The sequence below is a fragment of the Phaseolus vulgaris genome, chromosome 3 (genome assembly GCF_000499845.2).
Source record: "Phaseolus vulgaris cultivar G19833 chromosome 3, P. vulgaris v2.0, whole genome shotgun sequence".
Taxonomy (NCBI): Eukaryota; Viridiplantae; Streptophyta; class Magnoliopsida; order Fabales; family Fabaceae; genus Phaseolus; species Phaseolus vulgaris.
In genome coordinates this window covers 9,977,554-9,994,689 of record NC_023757.2, presented here as the reverse complement: position 1 = coordinate 9,994,689, position 17,136 = coordinate 9,977,554, and the positions used below count along the sequence as shown (strand labels likewise).

The window sequence follows — 17,136 nt, the reverse complement described above, 5'->3', positions numbered from 1 at the left end:
AAAATTTCCTCTATATTTTTGTAATTGCCTGACATATCGATATAAGAGCCTTAAAAAAAGAAAGGTAGTATAATGGTAAAGCATTGAACACATATTTAATAAGACAAATTTTCTCAGTGAAGGTTAGATGTCTATCTTTCTAAATATATAGTTTGTTTTTAATCTTATCAATAATGACATCCAAAATTAATTCTTCATAGGATTTTTACCTATTCATAAACCTAAAATACTTAAAAAAAATAAATATTTGAGCACAATTAAACAAAATAGATAAACTATCCATTTTCCATGCTATTACTATTGTTTAGAAACTAATTTAAAAACTAATTTATTATTTTTTTTTTTTTTCATCATATCACACAATCACATATTAGATCTATTATATATTACTTTCTCTTAATCCTATAAAATATCATAACCAGTACCCACAACTTATTGTTTTCACTTTTTTTTACCATGATTTTGATTGCTGAAATCTATTATTGAAACTATCCAAACACACTCTTGTAAAACAAGCCAAAGCTTGTCAGAGACAGTTTTATTTGACAAAGGCTATGTCTTCCAATCACAACATACAAGGATATAAGCCTAACAATTGCATGCATGGAGCACCAAGAAGCAGCCCAGTGATGTTTGTCACACAATCACGACAATTTAAATTACAACCGTCTAAATTAAAACCGTGTATTTGACATGAAACATGAATACACTATGATAAAGACATGAATACTATATGATAAAGACGGAATGATATATTGATATCAAATTTTTAAAGTTATATAACAACTATATTTTCTATATATATATATATATATATATATAATATTTGTTAAATGACATCTTTCGATGATTATTAAGAGTCATAAAAAATATAATGACAATTTTATTAATAAGTCATTTTTTTTTACAAATATGACTACAGATATAAAATGAGGATTAATATATCTTTACAAATAGTGATATCATATTATATACAATTTTTTAAGTCCCTGTCATTTTTTTTTGTGGTTTCCTCTTTTACAAATTATTTTCTATTTTTTTCTAGTAGTAATATATATATATATATATATATATATATATTACAAATATTACAAAACCATAATTATTTTATTTAGAAGAGAGAAAGTCAATTCATATACTACAAGAAAATCATTATATAGCAACCAAATTTAGAGACAAAATTAATTTGTCTTTATAGTGACTAAATTAGATATTATTTCAGAGACTAAACAATTATTTGTATCTAAAGTGATTTCTATAATTAATAAAAATTTATAAAATGGTTGGTATCTAAATTAACTAACAAGATTTTAGATACTAATATTTTATATTTTAAATTAGTCTCTAATAAAGATTGATTTATAATATAAAGTAATAAGGAGCTAAAATCTTGATAGCTAATGGTTAAATACCAATTTAAAAATTATTTTATAATTTTTTTATTAATAATAAAAACTACTTTAGATATGAATAATGTTTTTAGTTTATAAAATAGTCTCTAATTTAGTTAAATAATAACTAATTATTTTGTTCTATTGAATGATTATTTTGTACCGATATATATATATATATATATATATATATATATATTTTTTTTTATGTTAGTTGTGTATACGTGTTTTGGTTTCTTTACCACTATTGTGTATGCTTGTACGTTGGGATGATGCAATTGAAATTTCCAGCAAGAATAAGAGTGGACTTATATTTGAAATTTTGCTTTCTCCATTTTTTTACTTATTTTTCATTCACATTAGTAATTTAGCAAATTTGTTCGGTGTAACATCCCTAATTTTATTTATATATAATAAAATAAAAGTAAAACAAACAATATCTAATTTACATATGAATATATATTATTATTTAATATTATATCTAAAAATATATTTCTTTTCTTAGGAATTTTAATATATACACAAAAGATTACAAACAAAACATTCAGAATAAAGACATTTGTTCCTCTGGCTTCTCACTGAGGAGCTCTATCACCTGTAATTTCATCTGCTCTCGTGTACACTAACACGATCATCACATATTAAAGAAAACAAACACAAAACAAAGCAAAGGGTAAGCTAACTATATAAAAATTTCTATATAATTTCAATTTCAAATTAATAAACATAATTTATCTTTCACTTGTCATACTTCTACTGACTCACAACACATAAACACTTAACTCTACTTTCAGAAGACTCGTGCGTTGACTTAGACTCATAGATCTACATCTGTCATATTATATCACTATGAAATCACACAAATATGCGCATAAATAATCTCAATATCATCTCTCTCCTAGTATGACAGGGTTAACTAATATAACAGGTCAAATTAGTTATCTTTCAAACAACTTATCCATTTATATGGACCTCCTTCGACTCTCATCACCTGAATAACTTCATCTATATGATTTCATTATCTCAGGAGAATCAGAATATCTCCTTCTAAACGAATCTCTAGTCAATGCACATCCTAAACAATCTTAACACGGTATTTTCTTTCCTAAAAATACTATGTCTTGATTAAAATTCATATTCTGAATCTCACAATATCCAACATCAAACAATCAAATCATACCAAAGTTTAGAATTTCCAAAACACACAATAATTCATTTACTAATCATATAAATATCTAATTAAAGAAATTTTCAATTAAATATACATAAAATAAAATTTTACATAATTTTTAAATAAAACTATACATAAATAAATAAATCAACCTTTTAAAAGCAAAAATTCTCTCGCTTGAGCGATATTCAACTAGAAAGCACCCAGAATTTCATCCTAGGTCTCGCTTGAGCGAGATTCCTTCTCGCTTGAACAAGAATGGACGCGAGAGCACCCTAACTTTTCATTTTATTCTCGCTTGAAAGAGAATTACCTAGCCTAAGTGAGATATGCATAAACTTTTGCATAAACCTGTTTAAATTCAAAACCAACACTTCATTCAATTCATAAATTTACAAATCTACACATTACATTGATAGTTCCTACTCATATATGCTTTCTAAATCAAACATCACATCTTAATTACTTCAATTGACTATTCAAATACAATTCAACTCATTTATATTACCATTAAAACACTTTCAATTCTCAATCACAACCCTTTCATTAACTTATTCACCTTAAAAATCACTATATAATATTCAAAATCAACTCTTTCAGTCAATATATTACTTTAGTCTTAAAATAGACAATCCTGCAAAAAATTTAGAACTAGTTTCCCTTACCTGAACTTGAGCAGATACTCAATAAGAGCTCAAAATTTACCAAAAGCTTAAAGGTCACTTTACCTGCACCAAAGAGTCATGATCACAAATCTAACTATACCACTAGGATCCTGAGCAAACAAAGACTACTTCTGAAGATAAAAGCATCACATGCAAGATTAAACTAAAGGCAAACCTAATCAGATCAAAACTAACTCAAAGGAAAAGGAGCCAAGAATGAAATTACTCTATCTAAGATTTTGATCGGGCAATCTTGTAGAGTTCACTGCCAGGAGTCCAATAGCAGACTCCGATCGTCAAACTAAGTCAAGAGGTCAGAATCTTAGAGAGAAGACAGAGTATATACTCTTTTAAAAGAACCATGATCTCTTTAAAATGAAACCTGAATAACTAAATTTCTGTTTATATACTCTTTTAATTTTAATAATAAAATATTCATGTGCCATTTTAATTATATCAATTCTACTCTAAAACTATTTTTCTCAGTCCTTACTATTTGGAAAAATAAAAATCACACAAGTTGAATATTATCACTAGTGGAAAATATCTCAATAACAATAATTATCATAAAAATATTGACAAATTTTGTAAATATGTTTAATTTTATGTCAATGGTGCACATATGTTTCTCATCATATCCACATATAACAACAATTTTAATGTTATAACCATCATTAAATGTATTTATTTTATTAGTTCAAAACTCATATACTTTATCTTTTTATCGTCGTTGTTCTTGACATTGTTGTCACCACCATCACCCTAGTGTGGATGTTTAAACATCATTGTTCATTTCATTATTTCTTGTATATTACTACAGAAAAATCATTAAATAGAAATTAAGTTTAGAAAAAAAGTAATTAATTGTTATATTGATTAAATTATATATTATTTTAAAGATTAAAAATATTATTGATATTTAAATTATTTTGTATTATTGTTAAATAGTTTCTAAATTGGTATTTATGTTTGAATATTACTCTAGTTATTCTATGTTTGATTACAATCACTATCTCACATACTATGTTTATGTCATTGATCAAAGAGATAACACTGCTAAAATCTATATAATAACTTCTCCGGAAGACACACTTCAACTCATACTTAACTTTATATTATTTACATTACAATCTTATTCATACTTAAGTTTATATACTATAGATTGCAATCTTATTTGTTCAGTAACTTATTTGAGCGTTAAAGCATTAGTAGGTGACCTTTTATTTGATTCTTATTTTTCTTCTATCAAAGTAGTGATCATTTATCATAATTCTCCAATATTTTGGCTCATAAAAGATTTCTCTTCATCTGGAAAAGGTACAATGTAAAAAATGATCAATTTCTACTACAAACCCCTTTTTAGCCATGTGGGTTTGTTTCCATTGTAGTTCCACTTTAATGGGTGCATGGATGAGAAAGTCATTAGCTTAGTCTTGCATTGGTGAGCATCCACACTGATTTTGGGATTCCATATATATATATATATATATATACATATATGTATATAGCCTCAAATAAAAGCTCAACATTGCTAATCCAAACCATGTGCCTCTTCCTCTGATCTTGATCGGTATCACGAAATGTCAAGATCAATTTCGTCCCTCCCAAATCTTGGGTCTGGTTTTCTCTTTATTTATAATGATGTTAAGTCATTGTCTAATTATGAAAAACAAAGACCCTAGTTAATGGCTGATATGGATGTCCATTACTAACGAAATTGAGATTGTTGATATCCCTGTAGTTTAGGAGTCTTGAAAAATGATAATAATACCTACTCATAATTATAATTATATTATTATCTAATATTTTAATTTATTTTATGATTATTCTTTATATTACATCACATCATCTATATATATATATTTTTTTTCTTTCCTTTTCCTATCTCTTACATGTATACATGCACCTAATAACTATATAAAATTATATTGTCTAATGCTAATTTCAAAAAAACTTATATTATACATTATCACAAAGAGTAAGTTTGTTGATTTTTTTTATGGACAAGAAAAAAACAAATAAATGTGAACCATTTTAGGGGTGGTTCAACTCTTATACACCTTGGACTAAAAGTTTCTAATATTCCAAACAAAAACAACAGTCCATCACAAACAACAGGAAAAAAACATCTACCCAACCAAAGACAAATCACTTGTTTTTAATTAAAAACATGCAAATCAAATGATCAAGACACCAATCTGAAAAGGAAAAACAAGCAGAAAAAACTTTGAAAGTAACCAAAGACCAAACCTTCAACTGAGTCAAGGAAAAAATTCAAAATGATCAATCATTCTTCCCTTAAAAATATGCTTTATCCGATGACGCTAAATCTCACTCACCAAAGTAATCCAGGTATTTCCAAAAGTTAAATGAACAGTAGTGAGAGCACAAAAAAAGTTCAAATGCAAGAAATGTGAGATAGGCTCAAGATGATCTGTCGACTTCAACCCTACCCAATCATAGCAATAGCTCCACACAAGCCAAATTATTCAGCATTCAAGGAACAAATGGCTAGTAGTCTCATCTTTCTCCATGCAAAAACAACAAAGCAAATTGTCCACTGCAACCCCACGTCTCGCCAGATTGACCTTAGTAGTAATCTTATTCCCCATAACCCTCTAGGCAGTGATGTGAGCAGAAGACAAAGCCTTAATCTTCAAAAAACTGTTATACAAACTCGAGGAGTTCCCCTCTACCAAATCCTTTAAAAAACCATACATAGAGTTCAAGTTTGTTGATAATATAGAGAAGAAAAATGAAAGTAAAGTTAAGCAATTGAATGAAGTAAAGTTCAACCATATAACATGAGGATGAATATTCTTTAAATTATTTAGGTGAATACAAATTTAAAAAACAATCATTAGATCATTAAATAACAATTAATTTTAAAGTAAAAGAAATACTTATTATATTGATTAAGTTATATATTATTTTATAAATTAAAAAATATTTTTATATAAAGTAGTTTTTATTATTAATAAAAATTTATAAATTAATTTTAAAATTAATATCTAACATTAATTAACTATGTATGTAGCTACTAACTATTTAAATTTAAAATACTTAATAACTAAAAACTTTAAAACTTTAATAATTAATGTTAGACACCAATTTAAGTCTAATTATTTGTGTTTATGGTAGAGTACTTCCTAATGGAGAAGTTAATGAGATGATGTGATGATTAAATAGATGAGATTAATATAATATTTTGAGGTAGAATGAAATTGGGAGGTTTTGAAAGTTGGTTGAGAGGAAAACTTGGGGGAACATGTCTGGGTGAGTACTGTTAGAAGATAGAAGCATCTGTGTAGAGGGTTGTACTATAAATCAAAAGTCATGAGGTGTTTGTGAAAGGGGTTACATTGATGTGTTATCAGGGGGACAATAGATGGTACTTCTTTTAATGCAGTGTGGATTATATGGCTCAATGTCTTGGTACATAATTTGTTATCCTCCTCTCTCTCTCTCTCGATAATGTTTATATAAGATGCAAGATTCCTTGTTTTATATGGTGCCAACTCTGTTATAGTTGCTTTGGTGGATGATGGTACCAAGTCAATCACTTACATACGGTCATTTCTATGCTTCACGGTTTCCTCCACTGGGGTACTCTTCCTCTCTACCTACGCTTCCTTGTTCGTTGCCTATACAAAATTCATCATCATTTCCTGCTCCTCTTTTTCTCATTGTCGGAGATTTAACATCTTATAAACATATCTTCACTTAATAATGTTGGATATTTTAAATTAATTAATTTTTTTTATAATATATAAGTTAGTGTAAAATTTTTTAAATAGATTTTATTAGGTTAAATTATTCTTAAAATTCACTTTTTTATATAATATTAAAATTATTTAAAACTCATTCTAAAAGTTTGTTGGATTTATCAAGTCATCCGCTATTAGATTCATAATATATAAGTAAGAGCAAACTTATCTGCTTGGAGGGTGTCGGAAAAAAAGATTGCAACTATGACCAATTTAGAAAAACGCGGGATTGTGGTTGAAAATCTTTTGTGTGGTAGAGGAAGAGACTTGTTGTCATTTGTTTTTTGAATGCATAATTGTTTGGATTCTATGGAGTCATTGTTTGGCTTGGCTTTGTGTAATGTCAGTAAGTCACAGTGATTAATTTTTTTTTTAGTGTAACGCCTTTGATTTTGTTGATGATGTTTGTGGAGCAATTTGGATCGCATAGCGAGCTTTGGAAGCACATGAATAATGTCATTTTCAAAAGGGGGGTTGATTATTTAGAAATGTTTGTTGTGATTCAATTAAAGATTTGGTCTTTGGTTACTTCTAAGTCACATTCTAGTTTTTTTCCCTACTCTTACTGGTGTCTTGATCTATTGGTTTGTATGAGGTTGGTTAAGTGATTTAATTTTTTCGGATAGTTCTAAAGTTGGTGTTGTGAAGATTATCCGAATCTATATAAGGATTGGATCACCACTAAAATGATTTATATTTAATTTATTGTTTATTGCTGATAAAAAAAATACAAACCTATTTTATAAACCAATTATACAAAATTGAATTATTTTCAAAATTCCACTTCTTAATACTAATATTTAAAAATACATCATTTTTCTCTTATAAAAAAAACATTTAAATCTATTATCTCCTATTCATTTATTCATTCGTACAGTATAACCCTACATTTGTTCTGTAATCCTTTATTGACTTTTAGTGGATAGAATTTAATATTTTTATTCATTGTTTCATTAATATTATATAGTTATAAACATAAACATAAATTTATATTTTATTTTATTTTCTATTTTATGTTTCTTTCTTTATTTGTAGTAAATAGTTTTTTAAGTTTTTTTTATAATTGTTATATTTGGAGAAAAATCTTATTTTTATAAAATACCCAAATTTAAAATTAAAAAAATATATGATTTTTTATTATTTTTGCAGGTTGGCTCATAAGTAACTATAACTATGAAACTATGGGGGTGGATCTGCTCAATTAACTCCCAAATATTATACCAATCAATCGACTCTGATTGACAAATAAAATACGGAATGAGTATTAAATGTAACGATTATCCTTATTTTGGAGGATAACAATAGCTTCACACCTTGAAAATGTAATAGGGTGAGGAAGAGAAATACAAATATAAAATTTAAATACTTTTTACTCTTTTATATTTGGCTTAGGTTTAATCTTTCAAATTTTAAAAATAATAATTTTTCTCTCAATTCTTTTAAGTGATTTTTTTATCAATACTTTCGTTCTCTTCGTAAGAATGAAAAGTGAGTTATTTTGAAATTGAACGAAAATAATATTTTTACATTTCTGAAACTAAAAAAAGCTAAGCAAGTAATAGAGGAAAAAAAATATTTAATCCAATAATAGATTCCATGAGTAATGTAATACAAAACATGTGTGTTTCTTTGTTCTGTTATCAAAGAAAACAATGAGTAACACAAAAAATAATAAGATTATGCAACTTTTTAATTTTGGGAGGTCAGGATTTATGTTTCTCTTTGTAATGAATTTGAGAAAAAGAACCCTTTATGTGCGAATTAATAACTCATTAGTACAAAAAATATAATTTAAGCTGATAAAAAAAAATAATTTAAAAAACATTTAAAAGTGATTAACTAAAGGTGCATCATCATGCGCATGCAAACTGCAAAGTAGAAAAGCTTTTAGCTCAATTCTTATTGTTTTCATTCATGACTTATTATTTTCTGTTGAAACTAAATTTTTTAGTGAGCAAAAAGAAATGTTAAATATTTATTTAACATGGGTAGAAGGGATTAAACCCTTTTACATGCTTAGTCATACCTTTCCACATATAACCCATTTACAATAAATGATGGCAAAATCTGTCTCCAACTCCCCTTGCATTGGAAAACAGTCCAAATTATCTGTATAATAAAATCTGTCCCTATTACATCCAATGAAATTCAACGACAACATTTAGGCCAAAAGCTATATTGCTCAAAAAAATAATGTCAAATGACTAATCTCTAGAGATGGCAAAAAGCAATTCCAAAGTTGGGGGACAATTTTTATGAAAGGGGGACAAGGACAATTTTTTTATTTATTGAAATTAGATTATTTTTTTAAAAAACATTATGAATATAAAAAAGTTGATTTTAATGTGAAAAAAGTGAAATTGTTTGTCCCTTTTACAATTTTACAAATAGTGACTTTTACAATTTTATTTTAATATCAGTTTAAACTGAAGTGTTGATATCTTGTTAGAAATTATTTCAGTTTAACATAATTATGAAGTTATATCATGTTAACATGATAATTTTTTTTTGAATTTTTTTAAAACACTAACCTAATTTCAATAAAAAGAATGGGAAAATTATTTAATTTTCATAAAATAAACATGAGAAAGATGGTATATGTAAGAAAAATATACATGTGTAAATTTATTTCAATATAAAAAATAGAAGTTAGAGAATTAGCAAAAGATGAGCGGTGAATGTCGAAATATTGTTAATAATAATTAAATAGCTTGAACAACATTTCTAAATTATTTTTCTTCTATATTTTTGGAAAATTGGCACCACAAAGCAAGGAAATGTGGACAAAATATAAAAGGGAAAAATGGTTTGATTTGGTTAACGATGGGTAGCACATGTGATGTTTTGTCAAGAAGTAAAAGCAAAGAAATGAATTGCTGGGAACACGTTTTGAGACAGTTTTTGAATCTTGGTAGTTCAAAAACATTAGCGAAAAGACTGAAAGATGCCCCATCATATGCCTTTAGGAGTCCCATGTTCATACATGCAGGTCACCCTCTACCATGTCTTTCATGTGATTAGTGAGAAATTCTCGTCACTCCAGTATTTACTACCACACTAATAGTTTCAGAATTCCATGCTCTTTCTTCTCTTCAACCACCTTCATTAAATTATTTAGTTTTATAATGGCATATTATTATTTTAACGTAATTTATTTCAAATATAAGTGGTATTATTCCGATTTATACTCAATTAAGAGATATAATATAAAATATAATAAAGATGAACAAAAGATAAAATGAAGACAAACTATATGAGAATGAATATTTCTAATATTATTCCATTGAGATCAAAACAAATAGTTAAAGAGAGAAATAATCAATCAATAAATACTAGAATCATAACAGACAAAACAAAATAAAGGTTACTCACCTCTATAAGGAGAAACAACTAATAATTATAAAAAGACAATTAATATTAGGATCTATGACTCTGGTATCCATATCCTTTAATATCTCCACAAGCTGGGGAAGCAAATATTGATGAGACCCAGCTTGAAACAAATACTTTTAAAAGATTTGGGACCTAAAACTTTGGTATAAATGTTAGCCATTTGTTATGTGGTGGAGATGGGAACGTGACAATCTATTTTTATATGTTTTGTACGCTCGTGAAACACTGGATTTGCTGCAATGTATCTTGTCGAGTCATTGTTACAATATAAAAGAGATGGTTGCTCAAAAGGAACTTTGAAATTTTGAAGAAGATAAGTTAGCCATTGAATTTCACATGTAATAGTAGTCATTGCCCTGTATTCATCTTCACAAAAACTCTTTGATATTGTTCCTTACTTCTTTGATTTCCAGGATATGAGAGAATTCCCAAAATACACACTAAAATTAATCACTGATTGTCTTGAATCACGGTTGCAGATGCCCCAATCACTATCACTAAAGGCTTTGAGATGAGCAGAAGTGTTGGAAGAGAAAAATAAATCAAGACTTGGAGCTCCTTTAATCAATATCAAAAGGAACTTTGAAATTTTGAAGAAGATAAGTTAGCCATTGAATTTCACATGTAATAGTAGTCATTGCCCTGTATTCATCTTCACAAAAACTCTTTGATATTGTTCCTTACTTCTTTGATTTCCAGGATATGAGAGAATTCCCAAAATACACACTAAAATTAATCACTGATTGTCTTGAATCACGGTTGCAGATGCCCCAATCACTATCACTAAAGGCTTTGAGATGAGCAGAAGTGTTGGAAGAGAAAAATAAATCAAGACTTGGAGCTCCTTTAATCAATATCAAAAGGAACTTTGAAATTTTGAAGAAGATAAGTTAGCCATTGAATTTCACATGTAATAGTAGTCATTGCCCTGTATTCATCTTCACAAAAACTCTTTGATATTGTTCCTTACTTCTTTGATTTCCAGGATATGAGAGAATTCCCAAAATACACACTAAAATTAATCACTGATTGTCTTGAATCACGGTTGCAGATGCCCCAATCACTATCACTAAAGGCTTTGAGATGAGCAGAAGTGTTGGAAGAGAAAAATAAATCACGACTTGGAGCTCCTTTAATAAATATGAGAATTCTAATCGTTGCAGTATAGTGAGCAATTGTATGCTTAGCAAGAAACTGAGAAAAAGGTTGCACATAAATGTTATATCAGGTCGGGTATTAGTGAGATGCATAAGTCTTCCAATCAATCTTCTTTAGGCTTGAATATCTGTGAACAGAATATGAAGAGAAATTTTCATGATTATCAATAGGAGTAAGTGCAGGTTTGCAGACTAAAAGTCCTGCATCTGTTAACAATTCCAATACATATTTCCTTTGATTCGTCATTATTCTTTTCTTATTTCTTGCTACTTCTAGACCAAGAAAATATCTTAAATCTCCAAGATCTTTAATCTTGAATGTCTGATTCAAAGCTTGTTTAATTCAAGCAATCTCTTCTTTATCATTTCCTGCCAATATTATATCATCTACATACACCAATAATGTTGTAAAAGATCCTTCAGAAGAATTAATGAACAAGGAATGATCATTCATACATTGAGTCTATCTCATAGAAAGCAAAAATGATGACAGTTTGGAAAACCACTCTCTACTGGCTTGCTTAAGGCCATATAAATCATTTTTTAGTTTACAAACTTTTCCTGGTGGAATAGAAGTCAATCTAGGAAGAGCAACCATGTATACATCTTCTTTCAAATCTCCATGTAAAAAGACATTGTTTATGTCTAATTGTTTCAATTCCCAATTATAGATAGAAGCTAGAGAAAGAAGCAACCTTATGGTGGTCATCTTTGCTACTTGAGAGAAAGTATCAAGGTAGTCAATGTCTTATGTTGGTGTGTATCCCTTTGCCACTAACCTTGCTTTATACCTTTCAATTGTCCCATCAGCCTTATATTTTATTTTGAATAACCATTTGCAACCTATGACAGCTTTGTCCTTAGGCAGGAGAGTAGTCTCCCAAGTTTGATTTGACTCTAAAGCAGATATCTCACATTGCATAGCTTTTCTCCAACAGTCGTGTTTCACAACTTCAGAATAAGTATTTAGTTCAACATGTGAAGAAAGATACATAACAAAAGATTTGTAAGAAGACGATAAATTGTTATAAGACAAAACAAAATTCTAAGGATATTTAACTTTTGAAGATGTATTGGAAACATTAAGATTACAATGATAATCCTTTAAATACTCAGGTAGTCTTTTTATTCTTGTACTCATTCAGACAGATTGATCTGATTCAAAATTTTGTTTTATATCATGATCTTCATTGAGGTTTTGGTCTATGTGGGAACAAACTTCTTCTGGAACCTCAATGTGTAAATCACAATTATTATGACTGTTATTTTCAGCATTATCATAAGGTGCAAGAATGGTTTGTGATGGCTGACTCAAGACAGATTGATCTTCGGTAAACGAAATTTGATCATAAATGTTAGGACTGTCAATTTCATTGCTAGTATCTTGAACCCTTTGATATGGAAAACATGTTCATAAAAGACGACATCCCTAAACACAAAAATATCTCTTGATTGAATATTCAACAAAATATAACCTTTTACCCCCCTTTTAAAACCAATAAAAACACATTTTCATGCTCTTGGATAAATTTTTCTTCTATTTGTTGACAAAGTGCAAGCATAACATAAAGATTCAAACACCTTTAATCCATTAAAATCTGCTTAAGTTTTGTAAAGCATTTCATGAGGAGAAGAATAATTTAAAACAAGTGTGGGAAACATGTTTATAATATGTGCAACATGTATCACCGAATATGACCAATAAATTTTGGGTAAATGAGATTGTGTCATGAGAGCTCTTGCTACATTTAATAAATGACCATGTTTTCTTTCAACTGTAGTATTTTATTTTGGAGTATTGACACATGATGTTTGATGTACTATTCCTTTATTGACAAAGAATTTAGTCATGACAAATGCAGTCCCATTATCACTTTTTATTATTTTTATTGTTGTCTCAAATTGTGTTTGAACAAAAATAACAAAATTTTCCAAAACCTTAACAACTTCAGATTTTTGTTTTAAAGGAAAAAATCATGTGTACTTGGAATAGTCATCAACTATGGTAAATAAATATTTATGACCATGAATTGATGGTATTGAGTATGGTCCCCAAATATCTACATGAATCAAATGAAAACATTTTTTTGATTTAGATGTACTAATAGGAAATGAAAGTCTTTTTTGCTTTGCAAAATGACAAACATCACAAACAAAAGATTTGTTATATTTAACAAAAATAAATTTATTCTTGATAAAATCAATGCATTTATTTGAAATATGACCTAATCGAAAATGCCAAAGGGTTTCTAGATCACTAGCACTGACATTAATAGTATTGATGGTGTGTGTAGATTTGATGGGTTTGATTTGAAGTTTCTGGTAAGATGGGATCCTGAGTATATAAAGTCTATCTTGCATCTTAGCGGAGCCAATCATCTCCAAGGAATTCTTGTCTTTAATGTGACAACCATTAGAGTCAAAAGTAAGGACTCAATATAGTTTATCAATCAATTTTGCTACCGAAGGAAGATTAAAAGTGAAGAAAGAAGTATACAAAACATTGTCTATGACATGATTTTGATTGAGAAAAACACTTCCAGAATAATTGACAATGACTTGATTTCCATTTGATAATTTGACATAAATAGGATTAATTTGATGATATTAAGTAAAATAAGTTAAGGATCAATAAAAGTGATCAGTAGCACCACTATCAATAATCCAAGAACTGAAGGAAGAAATAAAATTATTACCAGTTTGAGTTGACATGCTGGAAGGAATGACAAAGACTTGATTAGAAACATTGCCATTGGATTTGGCCTGTTGAAAAAGAGCTAACAATGATTGATACTGCTCAGGAGTAAAACCAATTTGTTGAAACTCCACTTCTGACTTTGAACCTTCATGATTCTGCTCATTATTAAGATTTGTATTTTGAAAAACTGCATTAGTATAACTATGATCATGGTTCTGATTTTTAAACTTGAAATGAGGTGGAAAACCATGTTTTTTATAGCATGTATCAATGGTATGCCCTGTCTTTCCACAATGACTGCAAATTTTGGGAGTATATCCTCTTCCATAGCTTCCTCTGTCATAAGTTGTAGTATTATTTTTATAACATCCTATGCTAGTAGCAATCATTGCCTTGGATTGATCACCAAAAATTTGCCTCTCTTGTTGTGTAACAAGAGAAATTTAATAATTTGGTCTTGTGCTTTATATTTAGAAACATTCACAAGAGCATCGCAGGTGCATTTAGAGGCACATGAACAAATAGGTAGCGGGCGAAAAAGATCAAGTTCATCCCAAAGAACTTTTAGCTTATATAGTTCTATCAATGAAACCTATTTTGTTCTTTGAAATTAGGCTATAGGGACAATGAGAAAGGAAGGAAATGTAGCAACCAAAGCAACCAAAGCTCAGAGTTCTGATAGCATATCAAGAAGTGGACTTTAATCCTAACTCACCTCATAAAACCGACTTATGAGGTGAGGTTTGCACCCACTTATATATTATGAAATTTCCTAATATCTAGTCGATGTGAGATCTCCAACAATAGATTTATAAATGTTAATTAAAATAAAATTTAAACTAATAAAGAATGAATGTGCAACCAAATGAATTAGTTAATAGTATACATAACGTGAAAAAATAATTACAAAAATTTGAAAAAGTAAATTTAAGTGAGTTTTCACTTTACAAAGTTCTTATATAATATTGAGATTCCCTAAAGCGATTGTGCTCTCAAGCGGTTATGATTAGGATGGAAGCAGTTACCTTTATTCTTTTTGCCTATTTAATAGGCTTTACTCTCTTTTACTCTCTTTTGTAAAAATACAATAACAGATACAAAGTAATTGATTGAGTGCGTTTCCCCCTTTTTACGTGTCTATTTCTTCTTTCTGTTTTCTTCCTTTAAAACACGTATTCCTTTTGCAGTTTTGGTACTTTCCACATACCCCGTTCATCTTTATTAAAGTTTCTACCATGGAAATATTCCAATATGGTATCAAAGCGGGCTAAGACCCGCTCTGCTTTCGCTGCTCCTTTGCCCCTTTTTTGATTTCTTTCTCTCCTTTCTTTTGATCTTGCTTGCTCCTTTTTTCTTGATTCTTTGTTTTCATGGAGAGTTCAACAAATGCCAATAGTGTTAACAATCCTAAGAATCCTTCCAGCCCCTATTATCTTCATCTAGGAGAAAACCCAGGCATGATCTTGATAAATATACAACTCAATGGTGCAAATTACCATACGTGGAGCAGGGCTATGAAACGGGCATTATTGTCCAAGAATAAATTGAAATTCATTGATGAGTCTTTGAATATGCCGAAGCAAGGAACATCTTTCTATGAAGCATGGGAGAGATGTATTGTCATGGTGATCTCATGGATCACACGTGCGATTGATGAACAGATTGCACAGAGCACTATATATATAGAAAATGTTGTGGAACTATGGGAGGATTTGAAAGAGAGGTTTTCGAAAGGAGATCATTTTAGGATCTTTGATCTTTTGCAAGAAGTTCATTCAATGAAGCAAGGAGAAAGGAGTGTCTCTGGATTTTTTACAAACCTGAAGATTCTATGGGAGGAACTTGAGTCATTGAGACCATTCCATAATCCATTTGTGAGGTAAAATGTAACTGTTCTTTGATGAAAAATATTATCAAATACAAAGACTTGGAATATGTTATCTTTTTTTTAAGGGCCTCAATGATCTTTACGGCACGGTTAAGACTCAGATTCTACTCATGGACCCCTTACCAAGCATCAATCGTGTGTTCTCACTGGTTCTAGAACAAGAAAGGCAATTAACGGTGTTGAAGATGGGATGCTTTGATGTATCAAATCCTCATGGAACCTGAAGCTGTGTTGCTTTTTAGGTCTGGGTTTAGTTAAGGGGGTTTAGAATCTTTGAAAGACCAGTCTTGATTCTCACGCAAAGCTTGTTTCAATCTGTTTTAAAGAACTAAAGTGTTTTTTTATGCAAAGGGAAAAACAACCGATTAAACTTTCGAGACAATCGGTTGTTTGTCACTTTGCTGGAAAAGGAGTTTTGAAACTATTTTTTGAATCAGTTGTATAACTCCTGAAACCATTCAACCGGTTAAATCACAGTTTCAACCGATTAAATGTGAGTTTTCATAACAACTTTTTGAAAACATGTTTTAACTGTTTCAGTTGTTTAAATCTGCCTTTAACGGTAGTTTTTCAAAGGTTATAAATATAGCCTTCTTTCAAATGTTTAATATGAATGAAAGAGAGAAGTTTTACACTCTGATTTAAGATTAAAAAGAGAGATTATCAACTGTTTGTGAAAATGTGTTTTTCCAAGTTTAGCAAAATTGCTTTTGAGCTTTGTTGTGATTCAAGAACTGATCAATAGGGTTTCTGGTGTACTGTAATTCCAGGTTTCTCTACCCTTTCTTAGTTTCTTGTAATTGTTCAAATTACACTCTGTAAAACTGTTTGTAAAATCCTGTAAAGTCAGTGTGATTCTGGCTTGAGGTGTTTGTTGTGTACAAAGAGGGTGAGTAGGCTTTGTGAGATTCAAAGTCACCTCTTTGTGGTGTGTGTGTTTGTAATCTGTGTTTGGTTACATAGTGGAATACTCAGTGGTTTGACTGAGGACTGGATGTAGCTCAGG

The 17,136-nt window shown here is 29.2% G+C and overlaps 1 protein-coding gene across 1 annotated transcript; it reads left to right on the top strand.

The window, feature by feature from the left end:
- The first annotated feature begins 15,612 nt into the window (after positions 1 to 15,612).
- LOC137839084 (uncharacterized) lies at positions 15,613 to 16,125 on the top strand. The gene has a single exon (XM_068648213.1). It carries the CDS (start codon positions 15,613 to 15,615, stop codon positions 16,123 to 16,125), a length of 513 nt encoding a protein of 170 aa, XP_068504314.1.
- Positions 16,126 to 17,136: the final 1,011 nt, after the last annotated feature.